This window comes from Andrographis paniculata, unplaced genomic scaffold, assembly GCF_009805555.1.
Source record: "Andrographis paniculata isolate CXL003 unplaced genomic scaffold, ASM980555v1 Contig86END, whole genome shotgun sequence".
Lineage (NCBI taxonomy): Eukaryota > Viridiplantae > Streptophyta > Magnoliopsida > Lamiales > Acanthaceae > Andrographis > Andrographis paniculata.
Window position 1 is genome coordinate 5,659,250 of NW_026137624.1, and position 22,333 is coordinate 5,681,582.

The following is a 22,333-nucleotide window of genomic DNA, read 5'->3' on the forward strand; positions in this document are numbered from 1 at the left end:
ATATAATTAATTAATTAGTTAATTAAACTAATTAAGGTTTGAACCTAATAAATAATTAAATAAGTTAACCCACCCTCCCTAACTAGGGTTTGATTTATTCTGTGGGGATTATACGTTGGGTGGTACATGAAAAAAATTGGTAGGTGTTGCTAGGACACGGCAGGTTGTATATTTATATATAATTAAATTATATATATTTAGAGGGTAGCCACAGCCATTGGTCTCCTAATATTCCTCCCACCCTCTGCTGTTTTTAGATTTAATTCTATAAATGTTTTTGGACAGGGAGGCTGTTTATTTCAATTTATTTATTTGGGAGAAAATCACGTTACGCTCACAAATGGTATTAATTATAAGTATATATATATGTATATATAGCTTCGAGTTTTCTAGTGGGCCGTTTGATTCAGGTTTGGACTAATCCAACCCATTTTATTTATGGGCCCAAAATCTGAGCATGGTATAAATTTGGGCCAGGATCGAGCTATATATCTGGGCCAAATATGGGCCTAATATTGTTTCAATTTGGAACCAGTCTCATTCAAAATTTATATTTGTTTATTTTTTTTTAATATAAAATTTGATATGAATAGAGCCGTAAACAAGTTGAACTGAGACTATTATCTTTGAGTTCGGCTGTTCGTCAAGAAATATTGGCTAATATTTTTGTTTGAGTTCGATTTGTTTAGCAATTTTATTTTATTTATTTTTTTGTGTTTACTTGGCTTGGCTAATTAGGAGAATCTTTTATTTTATTTTATTTAATTAAAGTTTAAATTAATAATAATTATAATTTTTGTTAATAAAATTAAATTTTAAAAAGAATTAAATATAAAAGTGTTAATTTAAATTTTTAATAAATACGGTTGAACGTTCGTAAATATGTTCAATTTTATTAATGAACATAATAAACTAAAATTTATGTCCGTATTCAATTCGCTTAATTTAATGAACGAGTTTTTAAAAAATTCAAACGAATCGAATTAAGTCAAATTTGTAAACAATTTTTTTTTTATTTTATTTTATAGCTCTAGATATGAGATTAGTTACATTGATAATTGGATTTTTTTTTTCTTATTACAGTAAAAGTAATAAGATTTGATTGATTAATATATAAATATGTAAAATAATTTGATATTTTTGTCGCTTATATTCTATGTATAAATGAATTATTTGATTAAAATTCAAATTCAAACAATAAAGATTTATTATTGTATATTATTTAAACAAATTCTTATACTTGGTGTAAAAAAAAAAATCCTTTAGAAGACAAAAAAAACACCATTGACTTTTAGAAAATACAATGATATACTCTATCTCGGTTCGAAGTATTTTTTTAAATTTTTATAGTAAATTAAAAAATAATCATATTTGATTCATTAATATAAATATATAAAATCATTTAATATTTTTTATTTATATTTTATGTATAAACTAATTATTTGTATACAGATATAGTTATAACTCATGTAAAAAAAAATTAATATTAGTAGTTATTATTTTTACTTTAATAAAAAAAAAATACTCCTTCTGCTCCATATAATATGGGTATATTATTGTAGATACCAAGTATAATTAGTAAGTAATTAAAATATGTATTAGTAAAACTAATTATTGTATAGTAAAAATAATTATAAATTAAGATTAAAATAACTAAATAATTTAATTAAAATTTTAAAAAATATAAAATATAAAATTTAAAATATAATTATATTTTTTAAAAAAAAGATAAATTATACGTAACAAATAAAAAATAAAAAATATGAGCAAATTATATAACACTGATAGAGTATGCGGTAGTGTGCCAAATAAAAATTAATATTTGAAGGGGATGAAAGAAAGTAAAATTTAAAATAAGTATTTGATTAAATATTTTTAAATACTTTGTAATATAAATCTTAAAAATTACACAAACTAATAATTTAAAAAAAAATAAAATTAAAATACCAGCAGATTCGGTCGGATTGAAATAATAAACATTACACCTCATTTTCGTTGAGCATACAGTCGCCACGTGTATCATAAATCCCTCACGTTGAACTCTATTCCACATCTCAATAAAGAAATGGACGGTCCTGAGATAACGGCCTCCCATCAACGGCTCCGATTTCCGCTATAAATATCAAGAGCCACCGCGGATCCTGCCCTTGGCTGCGATTCATTTCTTATCGTTGCGGCGACTTTCCTGTCTTCGCGATCTTCCTCTGCGATTTGGAGTTTTGTAGATTGTTGGCGAAGATATCATGGGCAAAGGTCCAGGTCTCTACACCGATATTGGAAAGAGAGCTCGAGGTATGCTAATGGTTCGCATTTCTAGTGTTAATGGCGGATATTGCGTTTTTGTTCGCGGTTTAGGTTAAATTTACTTTTGGTTTGTGATGTATTTTCTGGTGGATTCAGATCTGCTGTATAAGGATTTCAACAGCGACCAGAAGTTCACATTGACTACCTATTCTCCCACTGGAGTTGTAAGTGGTTATTTGCTTGTGGATCTGATTGTGTTTTTTTTTTTTGTCTTTTTGTTATTTTAATTGGAGGTTTTTTTTGCTCGTCAGTTCTCTGAATTTTTAGTGATTATTTATTTATTTTTTTCTGTGATTTTTTCATTTCTAGGTTTGTTTTGGTGTTTGTTGATATTGTACGCATTTTTTGTTTTTAAAATATATACTGTTCTGTCTTCTAGCTTGTGATCGGTGGTTACTCTTATACGAATTAGCGAATAACAGTCGGTAAATACGAACACTGATTTTGCATCGTTTGTTAATTGAAGAATATGTGTTTATATCTTGATGATTTTGGATAAGCTGTTTATTTGGTACTTGGAATTTGGATCATTTATTGAGAGAGCTCTTCATCTTATAGGACGTGAAAAAGTTAGAATAAAAGTTTAATATAAGTTGTGCTTATGAGTGGGCGTGATTATGACATCATACTCTTGGGTGAAATTGGATTTCGAACTTTGAAGTAAAGAAATTGTACAACAATTGTTTTGAAAAGTTAATTACTATATGTGCTTATGATCACTCTGTATCTAACTTCACATTTCTTGTAATAGTGCTTTATATATTAAAACTGTATGGATAGAGGTTGATCAATACAAAAACATTTATTAATGTATGTGAGATTGCCGTAATTTCAACTTCTTCATTCTTCTCGGTTGTCTTTTGAGGGGTGAGGTTTTGCTGAGGGAACAAGATGCTGCTGGGACACTGCAGTTTGTTAGTTTGGAATTCTGTGTTCCATTTTTGTATGTATATTGATTTCTTTTACCTTTTTGCCTTCATTGCAGACCCTCACTTCAACTGGAATTAAGAAGGGCGAACTATTCGTTGCTGATGTGAACACTCAACTGAAGCAAAAAAACATCACCACCGATATTAAAGTGGACACAAGCTCAAATGTAAGTGTCTCCGTTTTAATTTTTTGGGGATTTCTTTGAATATGTTGCTCTATAATCTTATTTATTCTTCTGTTAGAAAAGATTCTCAGTATTCATCCTTACGGGTACATATATATATAAATATATATATTAATGAGCAATAAAACTCTTCCGCAAATGGATGAATATCGTAATAAATTTGCGCCTACTGCCCACATAGAAAGATCTAACTAGTTTCTCGATCCAATGACAGCTCTTCACCACCATAACAATTGATGAACCCGCTCCTGGATTGAAGACAATATTAAGCTTTAGAATTCCCGACCAAAGGTCTGGGAAGGTAAGCTACATTTTGAGTTTGCTGGTCTGCCACACTTTACTGGCTTACCTTATTATTGATTTGTCGTCGACCATTGTAGTTGGAACTTCAATACTTGCACGAGTATGCCGGGATAAGCTCAAGCGTTGGGTTGACTGCTAACCCGATCGTGAACTTCTCCGGTGTTTTGGGAAATAATAAGTTTGCACTAGGAAGTGACCTGTCGTTTGACACCAAGGAAGGAGCATTAACCAAATGCAACTTCGGCGCAAGCTTCACAAATTCGGATCTCATAGCTTCCCTGACAGTGTAAGTGATTCTATATTTCTATTACTAGGTGTTTTTATTTGTTATATCTGATTTTATCGAGTTTCTTGTCTTGGTGCACACATCATTGACTTGAATTTGTCCGGAAGATTCAAATGGGGCTTACAATAACGATGATCATTCTCTTGATTTTAGGAACGACAAGGGTGATACATTGAACGGGTCGTACTACCACATAGTGAGCCCGTTGACCAACACTGCTGTTGGTGCAGAGGTTACCCATAGCTTCTCGACTAATGAGAATACTATCACATTCGGCACACAGTATTCTTTGGACCCAATGACTACTGTGAAAGCTCGATTGAACAATTGGGGAAAGGCGAATGCTCTGATCCAGCATGAATGGCGCCCTAAGTCGCTTATCACTGTCTCGACTGAAGTGGACACCAAATCTATCGACAAGAGTGCCAAATTCGGTTTGGCATTGGCTCTCAAGCCATGAATGGTCGGGTGCCATCCTCGTCGTCATATGGGATTCTGTCTGTGCTTGTCGGTAATAATAATCTAGATTGCTGCGCCAAATTTGATTTCCTTTTTTCGTTACCTTTAATTGAATTAACCTTTTGTTGAACTTAGTATTATCATCCTTTTGCGGATCTCGAATCTCAAGCCTGAATTTTCCCGGTCAGTTCAGGGCGTTTCTCGCTATTCTTTTTCTCTTTCTTGAATTTGTTGTGCCTTTGCCTTGCAATGAATGTCATGGAGATAATGTCCCCATCGGAATAATTTGCCATTTCATGAAGTTTTATTTGTATGATCGTTAATTTTGGAGATGGCGACATCCTCTCCATGAACTATATATTTGATGGTATCGGGAATGGCTAGTCGACTAGTGAAGTATAAATTGACGGTATATGACTTGAATTAATGCAAATGTGATGTGCCGCCTTACATATGTGCTGGGTAAACATTTTGTGTCCGAGATTAATTGCGTTATGATAATTATTATCATGTGTTAGTTATGCCTCTTAAACGTGTGTTCGAGTGTTCGGCATACATCTTGTTTCGAGATTAATTGTGTTATGTGATATATGGATTATTATTATGTATTGTCGGTTTATGTATTGTATTGTATTGTATTCGGATCATGTTTGGTATGTAACTTGAAATGTTTTATTCTTTATTTATTGTCTGTGCGTGAGGCAGTTATTGTATTGAATTTTATCAACACAATATAGAAGTAGTTAAAGCGTGTATGTCAGTGTAAAATATAAATGCAGGGTACACATTAGTGTTTTATGACAGACTCAAAGTATTTTTTTATTATTATACATTAATATCAAAATATTTTTTATTTTTAGTTAGGATGTGTTTGTATTAATTTTTTCTTATGATGTGTTTGTATGGGAGTTTGAGTTTTAAGTTGGAATTTAAATAGTATTTTCTTTGTTTTATATAATTTGTCTTTATGTTTTATCTTCGTTTGTCATGCGTAATTTATCAATTGATTATACATTTTAATTATATTTTAAAATTTAAATTTATTTTTTTAAATTTTAATTAAATTATTTAATTATTTAATCTATAATTATTTTTTATATATAATAATTATTTTTTTAATATATTTTTTAATTATTTATTAATTATATTTTACCTAAATTTTTCGATCTACGGTAATAGGCTTATATTATCTAAGACTGAGGGAGTAAAAGTTTCGAATTGTAATAACTGTGTGAAATTTTGAATATAATTTTTAGTACTTCCTCTGTCCCACATACCGTTATAGGAAGGGTGTAACTAGTAATAATTAAGAATGTATTAGTAAAAATAATTATCCGATAATATAAATAATTATAAATTAAGATTAAGATAACTAATTAGTTTAATTAAAATTTTAAAAAAATAAAATTAAAAAATTTAAAATAAAATTAAAGTATAATTATTTTTCAAGTGACATGCTATGTGGGACGACGCAAGCGTGAACATGATATGTGAGACGGAGAGACTATAATATAAAAAATAAAAAATAAATTTTGTGATTTAATATTTTTAAGAAAAAAAAAATCGATGAACAGTGAAAATTGAAGAAAATTTTCCAAAAGAATTACATATACATTATTGTATCTATGAAATCGAAAGGAAAAAATATGAAAAAATGTTAAATATTTTTATTAATTAATAAAATATTATTAATTTTTAATTTACTACATAATTCTATAATATAAATAACATGATATTGTTTATGTTAAAAAAAAATGTGCAATTTTTTTTTTCCGGTTTATTTAGAGAAAAATATTACTGTATTTAATCTATAAAATATACTAGTATGCAATTTATTTTTTTAAAAAAATATATATCCCTAAACACGCGTTTGATTAGTTGATTTCTTACACATGTTGCTTCATTTACACAGATTTTTTAAAATTTTATTTTTTTAAAAAAATAATAGTTTTTTTTTTTTTGAATATTTAATGATATACTATTATAAGATAAAAAAATATGTATGTCACGATATATTTTAGTAAAAACCTGATCCCCAAATCATGCTCCAATGTAAATTTCTAACTAACAAAACAAACTTAATCTAGCTTATATTTGGGTAAACCAAACCTTAGCAGAGAATCGAAAATGTTAAAAAGAGTTCTTTGAGTCTTCAAAATTGATTTTAAACTATTCCAAGAAAGTACCTTTCAAGACAGCAAAACAAATGGTGTGCAGTTATGTGTAATAAACCCACCTGTGTAAATATATATATATATAGATAAAGACAGCTATTGAGGAAGGACATGAGATTTTGAGGGATCAATGCTTCCCGTTAGAGGTGGAGCTGCTGCCGCCGCCGGCGGCAGTGGCAGCGGCAGCGGCAACAGCAACAGCGGTGTGTTTATTGAAGGGCCAGAGATTGACGAGGCGTTCCAAGACGGCGGCGCTCTTAGAGAAGTAGCCGGAGAATCCTTGAGGGATCGATGGTGGAGGGAAATCCTCCGGCGGCATGGCGAATGGGCGCATCATCTTCTCCATCGTCTCCATCGTCAGACATGATCCAACTTCTTGCAGCCTTTCCGGCCCCATTATTGGGAGCGTGTGCTCCTGATGTAACCAGCTGTCGGTGCTCTGCGACACATATGCGAGTTCAAGTATTAGCTGCTTTTCGAAAGTAAGTAATAGAAGTTTTTTTTTTTTTTAAAGCTCGAGTTTTTCAATATTTTGTTCCGTACTATGCAATTTGTAGGTTTGAAGGGAAAAAATTGATAATTTTGGATGAAAAAACATCACGGCTAATCGACTTTATAGCTTTTTAAAGGAATACATCTAATTTTCATTTAAAATATTACAGCAAGAACTTATTTTGAGTACATAACATTATATCTAGTATCTATTTCTATATCGAAGCGAATGCCTATTTATTATTCATAATTTACTATATCTAAATATCTTTATACTTAAAAAAAATACTTCCAAAATATATCTAAGGACATCCGGAATAATTTTTAAATTCAACAAATGTCTGTAAATATAAGTAAACACGACCAAAGAAAAACTTCTGAAAGCAAGACCTTGATGTTATTTGACTTACAAAATTTGGTTTTATTATTATAGTTTTATATTTCAATGGTAGTTTAAATGTGATATTTTGTAAGCAAAAATATAATATCGATAGTTGCATAAAAAGAAAAACCTGAAACTAAAAGAATAAAGCCATAGTTACCTCCAAAGGGGATAAATCGGCACCTCGACTAAAAGTCATCTCTATGCGAAATCTCTTCGGATCTTCTAAAGCCACCTGCAGTTGGTTTTAGTTTTCGATAATATAATGATCGATGCAAGGCGCCGCAGAAACGATAAGAAGAGAGAAGTATAAAAGCTCTATTCAACTTATTATTAGCTCTATACAAAACTATAACTCTTAGAATGTGTTCCTATGTCCCCAAAATATTATTTCAAACACACAATATATAATATACAATATATACACCAAACAATTCAATAAAAACATCAAATATTATCTTCTATAATATTTTCACACTTCTTGATATCTCACTACAAAAATATCTAAAATTATAAAAACTAAACAAACAATATAGTTCAGTGAATTCATCATGTATCTACCTTAGTTAATTCCGACGAGTAAATGTTGTTATTGCCTTTACAAGTTCGCAAAACATGTATGAATGCCGAATCATGCAGCTAAAGCTTCCATATCCTCAAAATCACGAAAAATTGGAAAGCATGCTAATCATAGTTTGGCGAAATTTTGACACAAGCACAATTGCGGATCAATGCGCGCCAAATGAAATGCAGCGATGATTAGAATTCAAACGCAATATGGATCCGTAAATCTTTAACTTTAGAAGAGAGATAGAAAAAAATTAAGATTAGAGCACTGACCTCTGTATTCTCAAACATCCTCAATACAATGTAGCTCATGTAATCGAGCTCCCTCGTGTTGTACAATCGTTCAAGACCATTGTCAGAAACGAGGCTCGGCTCTCCTTGAAGAGATTCATCTATGTTGCAATAGCGGAGAACATTCATCAACGAATGAATATGAGATTCCTGCCGTTCGTCGTGAGAATGTAAGTTTATTGAAAAAAAAAATTAAATAAGAAAGCAAAAATAAAATAAGATGTCACAATGTTCACTCACTGATGTAAAATATAGCCGAGTTCGAACATGGCGATCAGGCGTCTTCACATTCGCATACCTGATGGAAGAAGCCGAAAAAAAAAAGGAGTATAAGTCATCTGTTTGAAAAGCTAATCGACCGAAGAACAGCAAGTAATAATAAAATGACACTACTTACTTTGGATCGAGGCGATATTTTGTTTCTTTGTCTTCATCGTCATCTTGATCCATCGAAACATCACTTGTGAAGCTAGTTCTTCTAGAGCCTTCAATCTTACTGTGAGGCTTTGACTGGTAATCTGTATCATCTTTAACAGTGCTGGATGCTGAATTACTCTCTTGATTACTCTTCAATTCCGCGACACTGATCGCTTCATCGCTTGTATTTCTCAGATCAATCAATATTTTTCCCAGTAATCGACGAGCAATCTGAAGTTTTTGCAAGTCAAGGTTTAGATGTGAATGTACACTCAATTTTTTTCGCCGGAACACATTGCACACTTCTTTTAGGCATATAGAGAATTTGCAATCGAGCCTTTATTGTGTCGAAATTCGACATAGAACAAAAGTATATGTATCTTGGATTATCAAAGAAGAGTAGCTTTACCTTTGATCCGATCTTAAGTTTTTGCTTCGGATTGATACCGTACTCATTTGGAATAACACCATCTGCAAGCAACTATACAAAAATATGTATAGAATATGTGTGTCAATTTCCCAAAGCTCTGAAATCGGAAATGCTTTTGCACTTTCAGCGAAACGAGCAAGACATATATACGCTACAATTTTATTATGTAGAAAAAAAAAGATTTCGAAAACTATTGGATACGACATACCTGTGCAACTTTGAAGAGCTCATCCAAGCCTTCAAGATTTAGATGTGCATTATGCAATAGATCATATCTGTAGATATGGTAAGTGAAACAAGTTAAAAAATAAGAACACGAAGAAAATGAATCACATACAAAAAGGCAAATGATTTTCAAATTAGTATTACATACTTGCAAGAGTCATAAACGTCAGGAATTTGTGTTATATCGAACCGCCTGCAAATTTTTTCATATTGTCAGCTAAACTTTTGGTAAAAGAATTTATCCAAAATCTGATATGAGAGGATATAGGTCACATCAAGTTCATTATTTTCATGCAGAAATAGCAAAAAGAAAAGGATCAGAGTAGAGCTACCCTTTGCGTTCATTATAGAAATCTCTCTCGAGTTTTCTCCACCGAGCAAACATGAGAAGAAACCCCTCACTGCCACAAGGCAAACCTGCAGCAATCCGGTCCACGTCGATATTTGTTTTACCGAGTGCTTTAGCTTGATCATATGGAGGAATCACATCATAAGCACTTGTCTCTGCAAGCTCCTCGTCTTCGTCCTTGGCGAGAATTCTCACTTGTTCAGTAACCTTCTTTGTTAACTTAGCCTGATTAGAATCATGATAATCACATAGGATCACCAGAAGATTGCTGCCACTAAAAATTCTACTTTGGCAGAAACTTTAATTTATTATAGTTTAGCGCCATCATTTCAACATAATGCCTAAATAATTACTATCTAATGTAAATAATATTAACCAATATCATGCCTATACACTTCAGAATGATGCTAATCATAAGTTGAATTCAGAGTCTTGTACCAATTTGGGTAGAAGTTCGGAAGCATTTGGTGGAAGCCCAGCTCCATCGACCATCCAAGGTTGTTCCGGTGAACCAATGTTGTGAACAGCTTTTGTTCCCAAAGTTATAATCTCACTTAACCTGGCCTGGAAAAACAAGAAGGATAAAAGAGAAGTTCACAACAAAAACATTGAATATTGAGACACCATAAAAATCCATTTGTTTGATTCTGAGAGTTTCTTATTTTTGAAAAGCATAACTTATGAATCACTTCCCATGTGCTGGAAAAACAATTTATATTGACAATAAAATCTAGTGTTCTATAGCCTGAAAATTCTTTAGGCAGTATCATTAGCTCGCATAAGATTGTAGAACAGTCATATAAAAATGATCAAATCCCAACTAGAATATAGAAATACATTCGACATTTCATAAATTGCAGAAAACACATAATGCAAGTGACATTTTTTCTCCTCTTTTAATGATGAATCGAAAACAATATGATAAGACAATGAAATGATTAGAAGTACAATAAAGAGGAAATTCGTAAAATAAAATATATCGATTGTTAAGAAATAACATGAAAAATTTCATTTAGAGTCATGTACTATTAATGTCATACATTTCAACAATCATATATTTAAAACTTTTATGTTACCTTAGCCTCTTTTATCTCAATACTGGCATTGTCGAGTCCGTCCAACATTGAAGAGTCTTTGCTGACAAGTGAAACCTTAGAGAATGAAAAATGAAAAATAAATGGAACATTTCACATGTCTAAAGGCAAATCAACAATACGGAAATTTAATCACCAACCAGAATGGGCGTTAATTGTCCTTCGAGATCAAGAAGACCTTTGGCGAAAGCAGCTGCTGACATCTGTCAATCAACAACAAATATGTGAAGAGGACTTTCATCAAGCAACTTGTTAAAATAGGATGACACATTGTAGAGCTCTACGGCGACTCCGATGTTTACCCAAAATAGCCTAAGACATAATTTAGATACAAACATAATTTTGGAAGTTGGAAGCATAACCTGTACTCGGCCTTCATCGGAGCTGTATATTTTTAAGTCATGACGATAAGTACTGTGGAGTCGAAGCAGGCCTGTGCCCTCACCTGAGAGAGAACCAAAAATATATGAAATATAAAAAATGTCTACAGCATGTAATCGATCCAATATGTGTATATATATATATATATATATTCTTTAATAGCATTCTGCCATGTTCAACAATGAAATCAAATAAATTGATAAAACAATTGAAGGCTTTAAAATGATCATCTAAAAAAATTGAGAATACAATCAGTAGTGACAGAAATTCTACTTTCAGAAAAACAGTGAAAGCTTAAAGCTTAAAGAAAGGGTCTTTCATTCTGCCCTCCAAAAAAAACCTACACGATTCCGATTAATATTGCAAAAAAAAAATACAATATATATATACACACTCTCACACAATATATATACTTTACCTACATACAAAAATCAACAATTCAATACAAAATATCATTTAATATATTACCAACACGTCATATCTAACATAAAAAAAGAACTAAAACTAAAAGAACTAAACAAACACGCCCAAAATCACATCATGAGACTTACTTCAAATCTCCAAAGATGATGAGTATGAAATGTAGCACCACAAACTCTTATAAAATGAATTTCGCAGAAAGTGCACATTACACAACCGAGAGATGGTTAATTGCGAACCTGGATACATATTGTTTCGAAAATATCTGCCCAGTTCTTCAGCCTGTCAAAAAGATTTTTGAGCATCGTGCAAAGCTTACGTATATATTGGTCATGTAAATTCAAATGATAGACGCTTAGCTCTTATAACAATAAACCAAAAATTGTTTTCATATTTGAGACCAAAATTGATTGCTTGTGTGATACAAATATCTTGTCACCTGTTTCCTGCCAGCATGAGTGAGAACTCCGCCATATTTAAGAACCATAAGAGCTTCAGTAGGTCTTTCTTCTTCTCCATCACCGTTAATTTTCGGAACCTTGACCCACTTTAAGGGCTTCAGTTGGACTTTTCTGTATATGCCGGAAAAGTGACCACCCTATACACAAAAAATTCAGCGATTAAATAATTATCATCAGAACAATCTACAAGAAATTCTCTAAAAGAATAGAAGACAATACATTTATAGGTTGATATAGAAACAAACACTAGGTTTTCATAAACACAAAACACAACAGTAGTAAATAAAGTATAGGGAATAGATAATTATAGTAATTCAAGCATACCTCTAAGTAGTGCTAACATCAGATAATTACATATATAAATATATAGTAACAATTAAGCTTGTGAAATTATGAATATGAGAATGTGACACAATAGTTACAATTTGTGCAAGACTTCTCAGGATGGTTCAAATTTATATTAACATAGCACCATAAGAAAATGAGAAACTTGACGCCTTCGTCATTTAAGGAAAACGTCAGCATAATTTATTTTTTTAATCAAAAAAACTTTGAAAAATTCAAATAAACTTATTCTTGAACTTGACCTCCTCGAGCACGGCCTTCACTTGACGAAGCTTTTCAGCATGCTCAATGTCTTCAGCTTCACTATCACTTTCTCGACCAGGCCTGCGTAATAAAAGTAATAAATTTAGTATCAGTATAGAATGATAGAAGTGAAACATTCAATTGAAAGATTAAAAAGTTGTATCTATATAACCACCTAATAAAAGCATGTAGTAAGAACGATTCCCTAATAAATATAGTTAAAATAATATAATCTTGAGGCAGAATGATAATTGACTAATTGTTACACAAGTGAATTAATTAGCATCGAGAATTCGAACATTCTTCCCCCACCTAGTTCTAGGAACTAAAATTCGTGTTGCATCCAAAAGATCTTGCAACTGAACTGCACTTTTAAGTTTTGTCTGCAGGTGCACGTAAACAGACTCAAAACACATTTCTTGTACAAGCAAATGCGGAAATTGTCGCCATGAAATGAATTATTATATGATTGAGAAGTACCTCTGTTCTGGGGCGTCCACCGTTGTATTTTAGCATTAAATTCAAAAGTTTTTCCTCAGTAACTTTCAATTTGACTTTCTGCTTTGGAGTTCTGTCACCACTGTAAAGTAACATGCAAATATATACGTGGCTTTTAAAGGGTCTCAAAACCTGCAAAATAAAATCGAGGACAGAAAAGAAGTGACTTGTCTTACTGACGGATAACAGCGATCACACAGCGCAGCTCTTCAGCTTGCCCAAATGCTCCAATAATCCCACTGCCTTGACGAGTTAGTCCTTCTAACGGTTGAACTGGTTCACTGACCTTCCATGGTAGTGTTGGAGGGATTGTTGAAGAAAGATGCGGAGCTTTTGCATCAAGGAACATCTTCCTCAACACACAAGCAGCGTCGTCATAATATCTGCATTTGATAAAGAAAAATACACTGTAAAATAAGAACCAAAAGTGACAATTTTCAAAAAGAATAAAGGAGAAAGGGCATATATATACGTGTACATATAAAAAAAACAAAAAGCATTTCTTTAGCTTCTGAATTTACTGATGCACTGGATTTAAGGCATACCCAAACAACCAATGGATTGATGTTTCATCTTTTCCTAGGACACTACAGATCTACAAAATTGTTCGACACCCATACAATCAAGGAAAATAAAACCAGCAAGAAGAAATGTTACTTATAGGAGTTCTTAACAAAGCTCCATCCATTGACATCGCAGACATAGGATCGCCCCTCACAGCGCAGAAGATCAAATCCACAAACCTGAAATAAAAAATCAAACGAAACTTACCATAATAGACTCTGTGCAAAAGCTTGCTAGATTGTATAAAAGCATGCATATATGAATTCAATTATACTGAAAATATCTTAGTTTTGATTGCTATATGTATTGCAAAAATTGAGCAGTTATCATTAAGAAATCAGAAGGTATTAATTCTATCCCAATTTTGTTCCAAAGACAGGTAACAATAGTATATGAAATCCCAGTTTGAACAATCTACAAAATATTTGTTAAGAAATACATCACTCAGAACCAAAGCCATCTAAGTGGTATAGCAACAACCACTAAAAACCCATCAACAGCAGAGTTGATGCTATCGAACTGTTTAATGGGCATTTAAATATGTAACTCTAGCTGCAAGATGCCATATGAATCTCATCCAGACTATTTAAGCTGTTGTCCATAAATGTTTACTGCAATTATCCAAATTGTGAAAATAATAATGATCTTACATAGTAATCCTGCTTGCCAGTGATTAGCATAATTAAAATTCAAAAAGAGATGATTTAATTTACATTTCAACACAATATAATTAAATTATCATACTTACAGCTTGCCTAAATGCAAGGCATACATCTCTTGCAATTTGCTTCTCACCTGGAGTAAGTAGAACAGGATATCTGACCTGAAAAGAAAGCAATTTATCTAAAGACAACAAAGTCATTTACTTTAATTCGTGAAAAACTACTCTTATATTCGGACACGCCACAAAAACAAGTTCAGTGAAAGAATTTCACTAATCATCAACTAGATGTATGATGGTCAATTATGAGCTATTACTTTTGGCTTAGTACTCCAACCCATCCCTACCATAAAATTCTATTTAGTTAAAAAACATATAGCTAACACTGTGCCAAAAGCTTAATTCCCTGAGCTAAAATTGAAATTTCACCCGTTATTGAAGTATAGTACAAATGATCCGAACTGTATCTGGCATAGAATATTTTATAAGTGTATATATTAACCATATACATCAGATCAAGGTGCATTCAAAGGGTGCTGCTAAGAATTATGATTGAAATTTACATCAATTCCAATTGTAAACTAAATGCTAAGCAACTAACTTTCGGTGTAACTTGATCTCTATTACACATGCAACATGAGAAAGAACATGACGAAAAATCAAAATAGCAAGAGTGCTGGCAGGGTTCCTTATAGAATGCACAGGGAGAGAGCAGAACCCAAAAAAAAAAATTACGAAAAAACCAGTGATCAATCTGCCGTATTCGGCCATTAAATAAATTAATAAGAAGAAGAATACATTGATCTTTCTACTTAGTGATCCCTTTGGCTGCCACGAAATATATAGAATAAACCAATATGGTGACAAACTATAGGAGTAGATATCCAAAAAGCACCTTTGTCAATAGCCAATGATACAGAAACTTAAACTGTACTATATAGCCACATACTAAAATTTACTTCTCATGTTTAATTCCTTAAGGTAAGAAAACGCCGGATTAAATAATTGGAAAATTCTAACAGCACAATTGTATGAATAACTTACTTCTTTGCCATCATGATTTCTCATAACAACACCATCAACCACAGGAGATTTTCTTGCCTCTGCATGAGCATACTCAGGGCCCACTGTATAAACCTAAAATTCGCAATTGAGAATGTTTTTATTTATCTATGCACCAGCAAATATCCCTTCATTCTAACAAAAACTATCGAGGTAACAATCAAAATGCCTACAGTTCGATAACAACTTACTTTCCCCCATAGAAAATACGTGGGGACCAAGAAAGTTGAATGCTTAACAAAGACAACAAATCAGAAATAATAGCGTAACCCGTGTTGAAGTATAAAGTTAGAAAAAAGAAAAACTACAAATCAAACAATCTTTATGTAATGTCAAGCAGACATAAGTTGTGATAACACATCCAGCCAAAGAACAAAATAATAATTCTTTAAATTACCCAAAGTACAAGCATGATATTCATGGTTGTGATTGACTTAACACTATATGGCAAGCAATTATAACGTTTAATAACAACACAGGGGAAAACAAACAACTCAATCTATATGTACAAAGTACTAGTATTCATTCAAAGTTGCGAGAAAATTAGAATTATATTCCATCCCCCCACCCCAGATACAAGAATATATATATATATATATAAAAGAAGGAGAAAGAAAGAAACCTTGACATCTGTTCCCCCAGTGGGCATAAACTCCTCATATATGTAAGATCCTTCACGCCGCACTCTTCTGACCTCAGGATGAAATTCACTAGAGCGATTGCCAACCTGAAAAGGAAGCAAATATATATATATATATATATATATGCACACACACACGAGATCAAGCATCCCATAAACTCTAGAGTACAAAATAAGGGGTAGAGAACTGATCATGCATGCACATTAATGTCTCTAATTCCAAATCTGCAAAGGATAACAATGAGCACATTTCTTCTCTCGCTTACAAAATTGCATTTGAATATTTTCACTTATTTTTAATATCTCAAAGAAGAATTAAGGTTGTTCCACTGGAAATCCTTCAAAGGTGCCAGTTTGACAAGAAAAAAGAGGATTCAAAGATGAAAGCTTCACAATACATAAAATTAAAAAAACTAGATCAACATAAACATCTTTCATAGTCTCACCTTTCGAAACAACTCCTTCATCCCCCCACCAGCTGAACTAGGGTAATATATCATGATACTGTGGTTATCACCTTAACAAGACAAGTAAACAATTGGCATTCACTTTCCAGATTCAATTATGGAAGCAATATGTACAAATTTTTAAGGACTGGTAATTCTGTTTTGACAATATATATATATATATCGTTATAATGACAAAATAGTATATAACATAAAAAATTTAGAACTACAGCCACTCCATCAAGTTGTACTTCAAATTACCACATTTGTAGCAAGCAGTACAAATAATTCCTATTGATTTCTCACCCCCTCTACACCTCATGTTATTTATACCTGCATTACTTGGTTCTCAATTCACAAGAATCACTCTCTTTTATGAAATCGGTGGAGGCACACAGTATGCCAGACTATAAATTATATCATCTTATGCATAATAAAGTAAAAACATATTTCTTGAATACAAGCATCCATTTTCTGATATAGTTGGAAGTACTGATGGCAAATCATTTGAAAAGAAATTAATACATAGATATGTTCCATTTTTATCAACGAAGGTAATTAATGATGGAGTTAAATCAACAACAAATTTGGGAAGATCCAGAGTATGGCAGGTGGCAATTCACACCATTAGCAATAAGCATTACGAATAATAATAGGAATCCAAGATTTAGAAACTACACTTGTGATATACATGTAAAAGCATACCATCAACAGGCTTCTCCACAAAAGGCTTCCAGAATCGATTCCCGTGAACCTCAACAAAATCTTCCCCTTCAATGAAATAATCCAGCTCTTGATTTGGAAATTCTCGGTTGACCAAGGCATACCTTGGTATAGGAATTCCGAACATTTCAAGACGCTGAAAAGCTCATCAGATAAACCACCCCAGCATCAAGATTCAACACTCAAAGAATTACGACACAATGTTATAGGATGGCAAGAAAACTGAGAAAATACCAAATTTTAGTCAAGAAAAATCAATCAAAGATAATTTACAAAGTTTTGTCAAAATGGAATTTACTGCTAACTTCTTTGTAACCCCCTACCTTTTTAAGTTTGTTTATCCACATAGTATTTTGAAAACCAGTGTGGGTGTGCACATAAGAGTAAACAGAATGGAAAGGTCAAAATCTTTGATGTTCTCTAATAGAGTAAAGATGCAAACCTCATACACTTTCCTTCGATCATGAAGAAGGTGTTGTTGTCCCAATTCATTGACGAGGAAAGGCCTGTACCGACAAAGTGATATAGAAGCATAAACAATTATTCATCCACAGAAGCACAAGAGTGAAACTTATTTCTCCCAAATAGCTGCATTGGAGTTATGCCAACCAGGTTTCTTTCTTATCCCGAAACAAAACAAACAAACAAGAAAATCACATATGAAGTCGAGCTTACTCATTTATAGTGCCACATAGCCGTCAAAAACCAATTGTTAAATTGCAGATAGAACTTCAGAAAAATTAAACTCTTCAACCACCAAACAGTTCTGGAATTCATTTTGCAGCTTCATTCACATTGTTCACAGTCCTCTCCAATTTTCAAGCACGCAAAATCTTTCCACCTCTATCACGAACCAATTATGATGATTGAAGATATTTACAACATTGGTCGTGATTTATTCAAAGCCAGACATTAATTCTATTGTTACAAACCTTTTCTTGCAAAAGAAGAGAATATATACATACATATATACACAAGAAATTCAATATATATGTATATATAGATCAAACTTACTTTCTTAGAGAAGCATATGCTTCAGCTCTCCCCAAAGGATAGCCAGTGGAATAGAAAGCAATCAAGCAGTCACATATAGGCCATCTGCAAAATGGTATCTTAAGGTTATTAAGCATTGCTAAAGCTCTTGACATAGTGTCTTAGAAACTTCACCTCTCAATAGGCTCCTCAAGGATTACTTTGTCCCCAAAATGCACTATCTACAAAATTCAGAACCAACAATTACCGATAAGCACGTCGTCACGGGCTCTGTTAGTTTGTGGTTTTCAATCCAAACTTCACTATTCCCTAATTTTTCACTTTTAGAAAACATCAAATCAAAGCCCATATTTCTTAGTTTTCATATTATATTTAAAAAATTAATATTCCATTCAAAACAATAAGTAAACACATATTTATATCCCATCTAATAACTATATCAATATAAAATTTTAAGATCCATAACCCAAAGCTCAACTCTCAAACCCGCAAACCAAATGTTTTATTGCGCAACAATCCAATTTTGTCTTGAGCCAATCATATCAAACGTCTAAACTTTTATTTTTTATATTATACTAAAAATCAGTTTGCATTCAAAGCATCATCCCCTGTTTATATATCTATCAAACAACGGTTTCAAATCAAAAACCAAAACTCAAATCCTCGAACCCACAAACAAAATGTTTTCTTGCAACAACACAATTTTGTCTGGAGCCAATCAAATCACCTCAAATTCTCCAAACGCTTGTAATCTCTCCAGAATCTGCAACATGGGCCCTGAAAAAGCCTGACACCAACAGAAAGAAGGAGACAAAACAGAGATGAAGAAACTCAAATCAGAACTCTATCAGAAGCATTCTTTCCACCCAATGGTGAACGTCTCTGTGCTGTGAAAAAATTGAAGCAATAAGAACAGAACCTCGGAGCCGCATTTCACCTTCTTTTCCATAACACACACCCCTATCGTTATTTTCTTCTTCAGTCCTTCGCCCATTTCTCCCTCCATCTCTAAAGTTTCTTCTTCTTTTTATTTTTTATTTTTTTTGTTTTTCAAACACACACAGAGACAGAATCCAATAAACTCTCCTCTTCCTCCACAGCTCACAACTCAACCTACAATAAAGCACAATCATCAACATCAACAGTATCCATGTAAAACCAAAATCAGCATCCAGTGTTCGATACCTGAAGATCCGTGCACATCAAAAGTTGAGATTTTGACATTCCACGAGAAACAGAAGTGCTCAACCAATGCCAATCGAGCTGAGGAGAAAATAGCAGAAAGTAGCGAGGAAAGAGGGAGGATTATGGGATATGCAAAAGGCGGATATGGCGTCGAAAATGACGCTTATGTATCTGTGTATATACATATGTGTGTGTGTGAGAGAGAGACGGTCTGTTTCTGTCACAGTCTTCCTTTTGACGCGCAGATAAACATCACTGACTTCTTTTTTTCTAGCTCTCTGTGTATCTATATATATATATATATATATATGTGTGTGGCCTGTGGGTTGTCTCAATTTTTTTGGGAAATATGAATCCCAATTTGTGGCATTATCTAATTCTAATTTGTGGTACGTATTGTAAGTTTGGGGAAATTTGTGATATAATTGCAAAATTCCTAACTAACTTTTATTCGCATTTTTAAAATGTTTAATTTCGCATTATAATATTAATATCTCTTTCGTTTCCATTGATTTTTTTTTTATTATATTAAAAAATACTTTACTCGTATAACTAATTTTGGTACAAAAGAAGTGTAATTAAATGTTTTCTATTTTTAAATAAATAATTTTTTTTCATGTAAATGATAAATTATATCTCTAATACTACCTCCGTCTCAATACAATAATTTTGTTTACCAATTTGTCCGTGTCTTACTTCCATAAATAATCATATTATTACAGTAAAACTACCCATACTTTTTCATTTTTATTACACAATTACCACTATTTTTTACATTGATATATTCACAAACAAAAAATGTCTTTTATCTATACTTTTTATCCACTTGCCAAGTAACCAATCCAATTAAGACTACAGAGGGAGTATAATAATATTTTATAGCGAATTATTTTTTTAATGAATATAATTCTCTATCAAGTCTAGCATTTGTTTATTTATTTTTTTGTTTGTTCACAAAAAATATATAGTTTTTTATTTATAGCAAATAATTTTGCATATTTTTTCATTTATAATATATTATACTTATTTACAAAATAACACCATGACTTACATGATCACTCTATCATTTTTTTTTTATGTAAACTTATTAAGTATATTTTTTAAAACATTTTTACTTTATATTATAATTAACTAATATATAATAATAATATTATTGTTGATGTAATTTTTCAACAAAAATAAAGTAAAATTCAAAGATATAGAAAATATCCTTAAACTTGATTAATTAGTGCCTGAGATTAGGAATCTCTAAACACTGTATGGTACAGAAAATAAACTGGAAAATAAAAGACTGAAATTTAAAGTGGTGATCCCCAAATCTGACTTTGCTTTGTTGAAGTTGATTGAAGATCCCTTGCCAAATGATGATCCAAATCCTTAAATATTCCCTGGGAAACCGTACTGAAAACCGTCACCCGAACGGTTACAACGTCTCCTTCTCAACCGTCTTCCAACCTTTCTTATGCTGACACGTGTCCCCAGCAGACCAAAAATTCCCTATATTTCACTCCTTGAGCCGACCACAGACCTTCCGCTCTTTTGGCCCGACTGCCAATCTACAATAGTATGGGTCCGACCGCCAATCCTCCCGACTTGCGAACCATCTGGCTTGAGGTCTTTCCGCCTTGAGGACTTCCCGACCTGAAAACCTTCCGACTTGAGGTCTTTCCGCCTTGAGGACTTCCCGACCTGAAAACCTTCCGACTTGAGGTCTTTCCGTCTTGAGGACCTCCCGACCTGAAAACCTTCCGACTTGAGGTCTTTCCGTCTTGAGGACTTCCCGACCTGAAAACCTTCCGACTTGAGGTCCTTCCGTCTTGAGGACCTACCGACCTGAGGTCCGTCCGTCCTAATGACTTTCCGTCTTGAAGACCTACCGACCTGAAGACCTTCCGACCTGAGGTCCTTCCGTCTTGAGGACCTACCGACCTGAGGTCCTTCCGTCCTAATGACTTTCCGTCTTAAGGACCTACTGACCTGAAGACCTTCCGACCTGAGGTCTTTCCGTCCTGAGGACCTACCGACCTGAAGTCCTTCCGTCCTGAGGACCTACCGACCTGAGAACCTTCCGTCCTGTATTTTCCTTAGAAATAAATAAATAAATTTATTTTCCTTGATTTCCTCACGGTGTCCTTCAGCCAGTTCAATCAACCCTATTGCCAGGCCCATTCTTCTTTTTTACCTTGGGCTTTTAACCTAATTCTAAATTTCGTACGTAACAACTTGCCCGCCGCCAAGGGACTTTCAAACGCCATTTAACAATCAATGTTTGGAAGTTCATAAATCACTACCCTCTTGAAAAACTCCCTTAGCAACTGCACCAGTTACTGAAACACGCCTGATAAACTTCCATCTTCGCAATACAAGCCTGTGTGAATCACAATCCCAAAACATTCTAACTATGGCGAATCAATACATGCCTGCCCTTCCTTTCGACGGAACCCTTCCAGAAGGTCCATTTTCAGCCTCGAAAGTACTAACTCCGACGATCCGTCCATATTGCACTACTCCTGAAGATTCATATCACGAAAGCTCTGGTTGATGATGCCATTCAGAAAAAGGAGGCAGAATTGCGGGAGCTGAGGAAAGAACAGTCTACCCTGGATAAGCAAATTACCAATGAACAGCATCTGCTTGAGAAGTATACCAAAAATGAGGCTGAATTGGATCAAGAGCTGAAAACCCAAGCCCGATCCCAATTCATCAGAAGATATCAGACGGCTGCCATTACCAGAAGGCTATCCAGGGATGAAAACAAATGGACACAAATAAAAACTGCCCTAGGGGCACTGTTGTAATATTTCCCCCTTTGTAACAACAACTG

At 33.1% G+C, this 22,333-nt stretch overlaps 2 protein-coding genes across 6 annotated transcripts; one reads left to right on the forward strand and one right to left on the reverse strand.

Annotated features, from left to right (window-relative positions):
* The first annotated feature begins 2,124 nt into the window (after positions 1-2,124).
* LOC127242245 (mitochondrial outer membrane protein porin of 34 kDa-like) lies at positions 2,125-5,148 on the forward strand. The gene is made up of 6 exons (XM_051261710.1): positions 2,125-2,292; positions 2,401-2,468; positions 3,290-3,400; positions 3,633-3,719; positions 3,799-4,007; positions 4,161-5,148. Exons 1-6 carry the CDS (start codon positions 2,244-2,246, stop codon positions 4,465-4,467), a joined length of 831 nt encoding a protein of 276 aa, XP_051117667.1. The 5' UTR covers positions 2,125-2,243; the 3' UTR covers positions 4,468-5,148.
* Positions 5,149-6,594: 1,446 nt separating this feature from the next.
* Positions 6,595-19,752, reverse strand: LOC127242080 (inositol hexakisphosphate and diphosphoinositol-pentakisphosphate kinase VIP2-like). Of its 5 annotated transcripts, none has more exons than XM_051261416.1 (31): positions 19,510-19,752; positions 19,244-19,437; positions 19,052-19,111; positions 18,499-18,545; positions 18,346-18,429; positions 17,774-17,837; positions 17,314-17,467; positions 16,609-16,679; positions 16,145-16,249; positions 15,505-15,597; positions 14,548-14,622; positions 13,893-13,978; positions 13,412-13,618; positions 13,218-13,317; positions 13,050-13,120; positions 12,737-12,818; positions 12,128-12,286; positions 11,928-11,970; positions 11,250-11,332; positions 11,028-11,090; positions 10,870-10,944; positions 10,232-10,357; positions 9,777-10,000; positions 9,593-9,637; positions 9,428-9,494; positions 9,199-9,270; positions 8,770-9,020; positions 8,613-8,670; positions 8,355-8,522; positions 7,675-7,749; positions 6,595-7,079 (listed from the first exon to the last, which is right to left on the reverse strand). In XM_051261416.1, the coding sequence occupies exons 2-31, from the start codon at positions 19,328-19,330 to the stop codon at positions 6,768-6,770; spliced, it is 3,207 nt and encodes a 1,068-aa protein (XP_051117373.1). In that variant the 5' UTR covers positions 19,331-19,437; positions 19,510-19,752; the 3' UTR covers positions 6,595-6,767. The 5 variants fall into 5 exon arrangements, with proteins under 5 accessions (XP_051117373.1, XP_051117370.1, XP_051117374.1 ...); XM_051261413.1 differs by having other exon boundaries at positions 9,777-10,018; positions 19,510-19,751; XM_051261417.1 differs by having other exon boundaries at positions 9,777-10,018; positions 14,595-14,642; positions 19,510-19,751.
* Between the last annotated feature and the right edge of the window lie 2,581 nt (positions 19,753-22,333).